Here is a 12,089-nt window from a genome sequence, read left to right on the forward strand (position 1 = left end):
TGTGGAGCTTTTATGAAGACCTGAAACCCAACGTCCACCACCCACAGCGGTTCCCAAGCCCAACCTTGTTGTAGACGACTTCAACGAACTCGACGGAAGCACAAAGACACTAAATCTCAGAGCTGAGAGCACGGATCAAAGCAGCTCTTTACATTTTTATCTCAACTTCACTTTATGCAGGACGCACCATGCTGGTAACTTACCAAAATAAAAGCACCAAAAACAACAAAGCCCTATGTGCTTCAACTGAACAGACTGTAAAACCCACATCACATTACTTCTGAATTTCTGATACGAAGATCCCCGATTTCTGGAAGAGATTATCACCCACCTCTCATCAAAAGTGAGCGAAGTCTCCCTCTGGCAAGCCGACCCGAACACACCATCTGTCGCTCTGGCAGGGAGCAGCGCCATCATGTTCTGCTGCTGAGAATCCCTTCTAACATTCAAAGAGGAGTATTTAAAACACTCTTGAATAATAAACAACAAGCTCATATTCATTCACGTTTTGTATTGTTTTTTATACAGTATTTAAATCCATTCATTTCTGCTTTAATTAAACATAACTCTGGTGCCGCTTCATTATTCTTGGCTCATTTACAGGACGGCAGTAATGAGCCCAAATGGACATATGAAGCTTATGTAATCTCACCTAAACTGACTATACGATAAAAACAGAAACTTGTAAATAAACAGAAGAATATTTTAGATTTAAAAAGTTGCTTTTCTTAAAAAAACTGACACGTTCACAATGATTTCTCCACCCCTTTAAGGCTCCGTCTCCCAGGTGACGAAGCAGTACGCACTTGAAGGAAATAAAATGTCCTGGATGTGGTGCTGCCATGTTCTCACTCTCTAAATCACCCTGAAAGCTCTGACATTTCTTTCAGGTCCCACAGGAAAAGGTGTCGGATAGAAATGAAGATAGAACTGGAACAAAAAGACATACTTACTCATCAGGACCTACTGTGGGTGGCTTTCTCACTCGTTTTTTTTTTCTTTCATCCCAAAAACACACAAATGTTGCATGGAAAGAAATGGTGCTCTTACAATATTCACGTGTTTCAAATAGCTTATTTCTCCCTGGGTGCAGGAAGGTGTTTAAAAATGCATGTCTATGCCAGGTGGAAATGTCAAGTCTAAGAGCAATGTGTTGTCTTCCTCTAACAGATGCTATTAGTGGGCTGCTCTTGGTTTGGTGCCTGTTTTCAGCAGGGCAGAGGAGCACTCTGGGTTGAATCCATGAGCATCTCCACTGGTGTGTGTTTATTCTTGCCCAGGTGCTTCAGTCTGAGCTCCTCTCTGAACTCGTAGCTGAAGAGGCCGGGATTGTGGTCGCAGAGATGGGCGTAGGCCTCCGTTAAAGCGCGTATATGGGGTATGGTGAGTTGCGTGGGGCGAAGCATGGGGTCCACATCCGCCTTCTGCATCATCTCCTGCGTCAGCTCATCGCGGCGCGCCTCAGGAAACAACTTTCTGGGGTGCGAGATGTGAGAGAGATTCGATTGTACAGATTTCTGCATTCAGGTCGCTTTGATATCTTAATGATCGTGCAATTTTAATGGCATTAGAAAGTTCAAACAGAAAGAAATTATCCCTTGGCAGTCATTTCAAATCTGAGAAGTTAATTGAAATCACACAAAGCTGCTCATGAATTGTTAATTTAACTCCAACACTGTGCTACAAAGACAAATTAAAGACCAAGTTTACTAATTTTTTCAATACATTTGCAGTGGTCTCCAGTATAGACGAATGCCTCGTGAGTCGATCTCGGTGGGAAAAGGCTCTGGCGCTCCTGTTTCAGGAACTAGAAGTGAGCCAGGTGTGAGAACAACACGACTCTGGAACGTTGATGTTTCATCTCCACAAGCCTGAGTTCTACTGTGTGGTGGAGTTGCTAATGCTAACAGTTAGCTCCTACTAGCCGAGACGCGCTCTGGATGCTAAAAGAACAACAGCCTTTCCCGTCATGAGCCAAGGTGGGTGAGTCGATGAATGCAAATTTTTAAATGTGACGTGTAATTTCCTAATCTGAGTGTTTCCCCGTCCATTTTCTATCGGCAGCCAATGCAGGAATTTAAAGGGACTTTACAGACTTTTGAATTTTTATGCTCGCGATTGCCCCCTCAGGCCAGAAGCGTAACAGCAGCTTCAATAGTAGGCTCGTGCACGAGGTGTGCATGCTGTACGTGCACACTCCTTAACGAAAATAACAGCTGACACAGTCCCTTGTGTGTGTGTGTGTGTGTGTGGCCCGGAGGACAGAGGACAGGAGAACGCGCAGCTAATTAAATAATTAGGTTCTGTACCTTTCTCTTCAGCACAGCCGACAACGGTTTATGATGGGTCAGTCCTCCTGCATGCTCAGATCATTCCCTTCCCTTGCTTGAAAAATTGTTCCAAAATGAAAGTTGAACCCACATCTTTTTTATCTGTGAATTCAATGCCGTTCGGCGAGTCTCAAATAAAAATTTGGGCGTCTTACTGTTAAAAAAAATACCATTAATGTAAAAAAGAAACTCTAATAAACTATGTTCACATCCAGAATCAAACCCAGGTCTTCTGCACGGGAGTCAGACATCTTTCTAGGTGAGCTACACTCTAGTAACATTTGCAGTATCTGTAACGTTTATATTCTTGATGACAGCTGAAACAACGTCAAACCAAAGAACGGTTCAGAGCGAAAATGGCTATTTTGTTGCTAATTTGCAGGAAATATCTAGAAGAAAGTAGCTAAGGGTCCTCAGAAATGTAGCTAGCTTTGTCACTAGGCGTTAGGAACAGCGACAAAGTGGCACTGCCTCTCTCTCTGCTGCTAAAGCTACGGATAGCAAATGCTACGGGCGATGCCTGAGCGTGAACGCGCATGAAGCAGCCTGCTCGACCCGAGCAGCTCTCTTTTTCTGTGATTTTACAGAAAAACAGGCAATCACAGTAAAAATGCCAGGGCTCATTCTACAGGACCAGGGCATTGCAGGAGAATGTATGAAGACATTTATTATTTCTATACATGTTTTGGCTGTCAAACTTCCATAATGTCCCTTTAAGGTAGACAACTATTTTCACATTTAGCCTGCAGAGTGACAAAAGTTTTTCAGAAATAACAAGTAAAAATAGTTTCTAGATGAAATTGGTCTTTTAAAGGTGGATTCAATTATGTTTTTGATGCATATTGCTTTAAATGCTTTTCACATACTGATGGGAACCAACAAATGAAATGTTTTGTCAAAAAAAGGAATAATTTTTATCGCCTCTGAAATGTTCAATCCTGAAAAAACTTCATCCAATCTGGTTAATTTCCCTTTCTGACTGACTGGATCCTCATTCATCCACCGTCCCAACCTGCTCTACACACAGCCCTTCTTGAGGAGAAGTCGTGCGTTCCCAGCTTGGAGAAGCTGAACAGGAAGCGAGCCAGAGCCAGGCTAGCTAGTGTAATGGCAGAAAAGTTCTATTCTTTTTGTGTATACAAACTTCATTTAAGGAATTGTTTTACACATTCCTATTCTGTTCTTGTTTGGAAATGCTTAAGTGACGGACCTGTTGGCTGTGAACGTTGTTGTGTGCATGTTTGTGGAGAGTTGGCCGAGAAGAGAGAACAGAGTCTCAGGAGGTTCGGGTTGGGTTCTGAAAGTTTGGACCTGTTAGTGGGGTCATCAGATTGTTGTTGGTCAAAAAGATGTACATTTTTAAGGTTGTCTGACAGTATGCATCTGGTGTTTTGCCATTTTCCTCTACCATCAGATTCTGTAACTCTAGGGAGCAGCCAGAAGAAAGGGCACTGGACCATGCTTGATCGGCCTTTTCCAAGAAAGTCCACGCTACCTTGAAGTACACACAGGCCCTTTTCTTTCTCCGTTTGTATTCCAAGTTAACAAATATTACCCAAACTGACTCTCTACAGCACAGATGCTTTTAAGTGCTTGAACACTGAAACAGCTTTCCAAATTCGAGGCCCTCGCCGCCAACCTACTGCAGCTATATAAAACACACAGCCTCGTCTCTCTGTGCCACCTCTGTGACTCATAATTGCTGCTCTCTTTCACAGAGCCTGGGTTCTTTTGTTACCCGGGCCCACATACGTTTCCCGAACGAGCACGGGGGCGATGGGCAGCGATCACATGCATGTGGATGAGTGGCTTTGTTGCTACTGGTTTTGAACTGAGCTCTGAAGTTGCTTCAGTGCTAAGAGTTTGGTTCCAGAAAGCCTCAAAAGCCGTGTCTAGGTTTGACAGAGCGCTGAGAGGAAAACAGGAGAAAAAAGCCGATCTAAAACCACTCTGATGATGTCGGGGAGCAGAATGAAAAATGCAGAGAGAATGACAGATGAGGATGTGTCAGGATTAAAAAGTAAATGAGAGACATCGAGGATAAAGGCCTCGCAAGTCACATCGAGTTTTCTGATTGTGCTTACCCTAGTCCTTTATGGCAGTGCTTCCGACGGAATTGGAAAACGTTCCTGACGACTTTCTCCACCATCTTGAAGGGTTGTTGAATCTGAGGCTGAACCAGAGGGGTGAAGTGAACTACTCCCACGTCCACCTACACACACACACACAGAAGCACAGCAGGAGGGTTAGCAAAGACCTTGCAAATGGGACTGAACAGCGTGCACTCGTGGTGAAAAATCCAGCGTGAAAGTGCAGACAGGTGTGACGATGGAGGAGAATGCAAAGTGTGCGCACGAATTCTTCGCTGATAAATGATACGAGAGATGGAGGAACAAAAGTAAGAGAATTAGGGGATCATCTCACTGGGCTGAAACAAAAAGGAGATGCTGGCAGTGGGATGACGCAGCATGGCTGGATAGCAGGTTGGTTCCAGTTGCCACAGTAACACCTGTGCGATGGACCATAGCGCCTCTCTGTCGCTGCATCACCAGGGAGTTCCTTAATACCCACAATCCTGACTCACCATAGCGCACAAGCCCCCCTCACAACAAACCGTCTCTGTCACCGTTTCCAGCAGAGCGGAAAACCGAAGCAGAGGGAATACATATAGATCCAGTAATAGGTCCGTGAGGCAGAACTCACGCTGTGCTTTACAAAAACACGATGGAGGTAATTATAACTGCTGCCAACTGTTTGAGAGAATAAAAAATATTTTTAAGACTGTGACAGAAAGCTGTTCCATCTTAATCTTTCATTTAGAGCTCAGCTAGGCAAGAATGTTCCTGCGTAACGTATGCAGCGGGTGAACGTCTCTGAAGGTCAGCTAAGAAGAAACATTCCCAGCTGAAGGTTTTAAACAGCTTTCCTGAGGCTAATTTGGCTAGTAATCGTAGGAATGGAATAATGTCCACATTCTGCAGAACCGCGGGCCACAAAGCCACTTTTATTTTTAAATTAGTGTATTTAAAATGTGCTAATTGTACTTCCACCACCTTGAGTTGTGAGTTTAATTGGAAATCACTAGCCAGCTCTTTTATGTAGTGCTCATGTTCCATTTGTTAAAACCAACAGCTAATCAACCAATCACATGGCAGCAACTCCATGCACTCAGACATCTATCTTGTAATTTGTATTTTGTAATTTGTATTTTGTAATTTGAATTGCTTTTATTGTTGATTCATTCAATATATTTACCTACAACTGTACCATGTTCAGCGCTTTGGGCTTCCTGACAGGGTTGCGGAAGGCGCTTTATGAATAAAGCTTTCATTGATTGATTGATCTGGATTTCATGTTATTTAGTGCTTATTTGTAAAATAATAGCATCCACAATAACATTTGTAGCCTTGGCTAATTTCTAACGCACGTCCCACAACTTCACCTACTAAAAATACATGAATGTTAAAAACCAGTCTAAACAGGAAAGCCGTGTCAAAAGGAAGCATAAAAACAAAGAAAAGACCAAAGCTATTTGTGAGCCGTTTATTTTTAAATGCAGCTTCGGTCGGACTCTACAAACGGGCCAATCAGAAATCAGTTTCAGGTCTGCAAGTTACCATAACACTTTATTGGTAGAGTGCTTTAAACACGGGATTACATCCGACCCAAGCGCTGCACACGCTCCTGAAACAACACTGGTCATAACAAGCATCATGAAGACAAGGAAATAAACAAACAAGGTGGAACCACTTGGTATCGGCCCCCAGATTAAAAGATGGAAGGACGCATGACAAGACAAATCCTAAGGTTTAAGAGTTAAAAGCCAGAGAGAAAAAGCATTTTCAGGTGTTATGTCCGCACGTCGGTCTCCAGATGCTGGAAAGACGACTAGCTAAAATTCAAATCCAGCATCCGAGTAAGATAAAGAGGATTTAAAGTTCCCGTTCACTGAGGAACAGAGTTGTACTCGTCCTTTTGAAAATATGATCGTCATTTTGAGATGCGTATTCATGCTGAACGAGAAAATATTATTCACCCCTTACCGCTTGTATTAGTAGCTGGGTGGCGTTGCCCACCGTGGCTTGCCCATGGTAAGGAGAGAGCAGACGGCGGCTCGGCTAGCGGAAACGAACCATCAGCAAAAGCGACGTTTAACGAAGACAGCAGATAAGATGTGCCACTGTTAACCAATCAGAGGTTAATTGTTTGCATAACATGAATATTAATGAGTAAGACATAATCTAGTCATTTTCCACCCCCACCCCTTTCACTTCCTGAAACAGGAGCGCCAGAGCTTTTGTTCCACAGAAAATGATTCAAAAGCATTCATTCATACTAGAGACCACATGAACGTGAACAACGCCTCGCTGTAGTTTATCTAATGTTGGGGCAGCAGTAGCTCAGGTGGTAGAGCGGGTTGCCTCATGATCGGAGGGTCGTGGGTTCAATTCCAGCTCCCGCCAGGGGTATCCTGCTGATGTGTCCTTGGGCAAGACACTTCACCCAACTTGCCTGTGTCAGTGGTGGTCAGAGGGGCCGACGGCGCCAAATGGCAGCCTCGCCTCTGTCAGACCTCCCCAGGGCGGCTGTGGCTACAAGTAGCTTACCATCACTAGCAGTGTGTGAATGTGAGAGTGTGTGAAAGCGTCTTTGGGTGTCTTGAAAAGCGCTATATAAGTTCAATGCATTATTATTATTACTAATAAAGAGGCTTTAAAATATCATGATGGGATAAAATAACCCAAAAACATTGTAAATTGTTTAGTTTGTGAATTTTTGCTTTGACTGCACATGAAGGCCACCATCTTCCCCAGCGTGTTGTGGCCTTAGGGTGATCGGGATCGGGGCTGTGGACCAGGGTTAGGGTTAGTTCAACATCCATCTCTCCATCTTTGGTAAGAGCCGAGCTTCCCTGGTGAGGGAGAACTGAGCTGGAGTCTGAGCAGACTAACAATAAGACTCCATGGAGACACACCGTCAGCGTTCCTCATAATAACAATTATAATAATAATACATTTCATTGCTCCCAAGTGCTTTTTTGGCTTTGAGAGATTCGAGAGGCTTTAAGGGTTTTTCTTTGTATTAAAAGGTAAAATTATTGTACACAAACTGCTCACATGTTTGATTTTGGAATTTGAGCTAAAGAGAAATAAGCTGAAACTTTTGTTCAGGAAAGAAAACGAGAGGGGGTGAAGGTGTGCAGGGTTGCCATGCATGAGTGGCGATGCTAACGCAGCATTTAAATTTGAACTTTAAAAGCAAACATGCAAATAAAACTTTATCCTGAGGACAAATTCCCCCTCCGACTCACGCGTTAGAGGTAAAATTAAAGGACACCATCAGCTCAGCAGCCCCCTGTTGTGATCACAAGCCCTGCAGAGCTCCTCGTGCACGCTGCTGCTTGTATTTCTGGATGATGTGACTCACTCATTCACAGCTGCTTTTTTGCTTTGGGCTCAGGGGTTGGTGTCGATAATTAACGGAGGAAGGCTCAAATGGTCCAAGCAAGCAAAGGCTTTTTAATGAAAGTTTTCCCGGACGACAGAGCTCACGCTCACAATGCAGCGTTATCTCTTATCAGATCTGTGGATCGCTGTGTAGTCCAGAGATGCTGCCGAGCTTCCTGCCGCAGTGGCGTTTAATGGGACGGCAGTGGTGGTGGTGGTGGGGGGGGGGGGGGGGGGGGGTGTTTGTCTCAACAGCCCCGAAGGCTGCGCACTAGTAAAGCTCAGAGAAGGCTCCAAAAGTCTCCAGCTTTAGATGGTATGACAAGGAGGATGGAAAGAAGCTGTGAGAGCATGCAGCTGAATAATTTTAGTTGGAATGTTGTTTGTTGTCAGCCACAACACTCCAGAGTTTCCTTATCGTGACGGATATCTCACGTTAGGATAAAAGTCACGTGGAAGACGGCGGCAGAGAGTAATGGCTGCATCATCTGATTTCTATTAGGGGGATAAACTCCTCCACGTGCCACATCAAAATGTTACGAATCTGATCAAGATTTTGAATCTGGATTTGCAGAACACATGATCGGTCCTTCAGTTATGCAAGACTGGACCACCATCTGTTAGGAGGAAGAAGCCATATAGAAAGGAAAGCCTTTAATTTCACTCTCTGGTGGAATAATTGGGTCATTTATATTCCACGATTCATGATTTAGGAGAGGAGCAAGGGGAAAAGTCGATATTGGGACTATACAATACAGGCAGCAGCATTTCAGCCGTCAGCTTGTCCAAGTCACTTTGCTGCTATGATTTATGTATGGCCTTGCTACACGGCTCGACTAGGTAGCGCCGCTGTAATATATCCAGCTGCCTACCATTAACTCTTCCCCTGATAATTTCAACATGCGAGGAAAATCCTACCAAGTCACCTGGCCCCACACCTGAAGGTGTTATGAACACTTTTACTTCAGTGAAACTTCAAATATCCTCCAGGTTTCCAGAGGCCGACTGACATCCCGACCCTTCACTGCCAGTTCGGCTCTACGAGAGCAGCAGAGGATGTCGTACACAAAAAAGGACAACGATTGGACAGCCTCTGATAATAATCACTCCTTTCAAGGTTGTGTAGTAAACAAGTCGACACAGATTTAGCCTTCTGATTATGTTGTTATATAAGGATCAGCACTCGTTCCCTCATCTCTAACTCCACGTTCATCCAACATAATCCCTTCTGAAAAGAAAGACCAAACATTTGCACAAACTCTGAACTTCTGCTTCTCATCCTGAATTGTACTAATTATTTGCTGAACCCATAAAAACTCACGTTTTTAAGAAAAGGTTATTTAATGGAAGGAATAAGTAGCTATTTTTAAAAAGATCTTACTCACTAGTTTTTTTCCATCGGGTCTCTGGTACGACTGAATGCCTTGTGAGTAATTTCTAGGGGAAATAAGCTCTCGCACTCCTGCTTCAGGGGGTAGAAGTTTGTCAGAGGAGCGGGGGATGGCAAACCGCAGGATTACACGTCTTATTAATATTCATGGTATTCAAAAATCTAGTTTGATTGGCTAACAGCAACCCAACTCTTCCGCTGCCTTCGCTCACTCTTCTTTCTTGGGTTAAAAAAATGCCACGTTGATGTGATGTCTCTAAACACACCACAAGCCTGAACGTGTTCCGCCGCGTTGTGGAGTTGCTAGTGGTTAGCTTCTATTAGCCAGGACGTGCTTCGCCAACGTAAGCCAAGTCGGACCATGAATCCTAATTTTCCCTGACGTAGGAGAGATGAGCTTTTATTGATCCGATTGTTTTCCTGTCTGCAGCTAATCCAGGTGATGGGGAGCGAAGGAAATTTTCTCGTGCACGTGCGACTCGGAGCGACCAATCGTATTTCAAAAAGAACCAGTATTACACGGTTTGCCAGTGAGCGAGACCTTTAAGATGAGGGTAAAAATACGAGCAATCTACTTGTGTCCACCATTCTCGACCTTTCCCGTCCCACTTGAGAACAAAGCGTCTGCACTGATATTAACATATTTGTGCATTAACATTTTTCCTGTTCGACCTTCCCAAAGCTCAGCAGGGAACTCCATTTCTCCAGCTATGCCCCATGGTTCACCAGGTTCCTTCCCTCCTATTCCACCTCCAATGTGTCTTTCTTGGTGAGTTCTTGCCCGATGGGGTGTGAGCAGTAATTTGTCAAGTCCCTCAAAGCGTAACCAAGATGAGATGGCAGGGACCCTGGGGCACCACCTGAACCACCAGCACTTGTGCTTACATAATAGAAGGTTCAGAGAGAGAGAGAGAAGGGGGATGGAGGAAAGCTATAAACAGCCTGGGAATAAAAGAGAGAGAAGTGCTCAGAGAACATGCAACCAAAGCAGTAAGAGCTGCATTAATCGTGACAATACCTTAAGAAGACAACCTCTACTACATCAATGGAAGAAGCCACGTCCTTGGAGAGGTACAGGCACTGGTCTGTGCCAGAAATATATACCAGAATGACAAGTCTAGAGGGGTATAAGAAGGAAATGGTTCTGAGTTCCTTCGCCGTTTCCCTCCCAAAAAAACTGCCCACGACACACACAGAGGACGTTCAAGGCTGCAGGGTTAGTCTTTAACAAGATCAGCTCCCTTAAGAGACGCTTTCGCCATAGAAAAGCGTGAACTTCACCCTAAAAAGTGCAATTTACTGTGCCAGAAAATAAGGAATGCTTGGGGGAAAAACGTTTTCATGGGATAGATTGGAACAGGTTGAAGCCACTGCCCATTAACTTTTTTAGTTTTACTGCTTTTCAACGTATTACGTATGCTAGAGTGAGGCCCTTCTGTAGAAGACTGCGTTGACAGCCACATCAGACAACACCTTGCATCTGAACTGTGAACAAGCGGCCCTTGCAAGACGATGAGCACAGAAAACCAATTATGCAAGGGAGGACATAAAAGAGGGAAATGCAAATGAATCGATAGAAGCTCCTCGTGTGGGCAGAGGAGCGCATGGCCGATCCGGCTGTGCCTCAGAGCTCTGCTGCAGAAAGGCTAAAGAGCTCAGCTGTGGGGTGTTAAAACAAAGGGGACCACACTCACAACAACCTGCAACAACTTCACACATCACAGCGTCGCACATCTGCGCTCACCGGATGCATGTCAACTACATTTTGCTCCTTTCTCCTTTCATTTTTTTCTCCTTTCATCCATTCCCTGGATTATCTAGTAATTTATTTATTTTTCTCCCAGAAGAAAACCACATCAGCACTTTAAGATCTCATCTGTACAAGGACGATCACAAGTGCCAAGACATAGTGCGTCTACGGGAAACTGGAGGATTTCTCATCCTGCCGCAGTGGCATCAAGGCGTTCTGAGAACGTGGCACCACTGAAGGTCGACATCCACACCCTGCAACGCCATGTGTACCCTCCCATCTTCTGGCCAGATCTCACTTCAATAAAAAGCCTCCAAGGGGTTGTTTGCAGGGGGAAAAAAGAACAGTTGATCAATAACTAAGCAAATCAGGTGCTACAGCATCGCTGCAACTAACAGCAGAGAAGCATCATTTGGTCAAAGACTGAATGTCCTACAGGAGGCCTTTGCTGTGCAACAACCCAAAACCACATCTGCATTTACGAGAACATCAAGTCTATTATTCCTGTCTGATTTGGCTTCCCTTCCCATTATTTTGTCCTTCATATATCAAGGCCACCGTAGCCACTCCCTTCCTAGTTACACAGAGGAAAGGAAAGACGGGGTAGCAGCTGTGAGCGTTAGCCTCCTGCTGACTGATGAAGATGATGCTCTGGGGAGGGTCAGTTCTGGCATGTTGAGATCCACATGCTCTTCTGGCCTCTGGTCTAACATGTGAACACACAAAGCCTCCCAAGACTCTGCAATACAAATATTAATGACGGCAACTTTTTCCTTCTGTCAAAATTAGATTACCCGTCCTCGGCTGTGCAGCCAGGCTGTTATTGGAAATATTCTCATAGCGTCACATCCCTGTCACTTCCTATCTTGTAGCTGCAGCAGTACTGCGATATGATTACTGCAGCTCCATGCAGAAATATGATGGCTTTTATTTACTTTGTTTACATTTCTGAGCAGGATATTCAACTGCATGCAAACACAGTCTAAAGCCGATCGCTACCTGCTAAAACACGATTCCGGACCTCTTCAGGTAGAAATCGCGGTGCGTCTTTACCTTACAGAGCATGAATTTCAACATAACTAGCAAATTTGGATAAATATGTCTGAGTACAAAGTTAAAAATTATAACTTAACATCATTCCTACTTTAATATAAATTTCCTTCTACTATGTT

General features: G+C 44.2%; 1 protein-coding gene across 3 annotated transcripts in view; it reads right to left on the reverse strand.

Moving 5' to 3' along the window:
* Positions 1 to 496: 496 nt before the first annotated feature.
* tfb1m (transcription factor B1, mitochondrial) overlaps positions 497 to 12,089 on the reverse strand; it is a 40,064-nt gene continuing 28,471 nt past the window's right edge. For all 3 annotated transcript variants that reach the window (XM_070546734.1, XM_070546735.1, XM_070546736.1), the window contains exons 7-8: positions 4,415 to 4,542; positions 497 to 1,476 (exon numbers count right to left, since the gene is read on the reverse strand). In XM_070546734.1, coding sequence (XP_070402835.1) covers positions 1,209 to 1,476; positions 4,415 to 4,542 — 396 coding nt within the window. In that variant the 3' untranslated portion in view covers positions 497 to 1,208. The remainder of the gene's footprint in view (positions 1,477 to 4,414; positions 4,543 to 12,089) is intronic.

This window comes from Nothobranchius furzeri, chromosome 18 (genome assembly GCF_043380555.1).
Source record: "Nothobranchius furzeri strain GRZ-AD chromosome 18, NfurGRZ-RIMD1, whole genome shotgun sequence".
Lineage (NCBI taxonomy): Eukaryota > Metazoa > Chordata > Actinopteri > Cyprinodontiformes > Nothobranchiidae > Nothobranchius > Nothobranchius furzeri.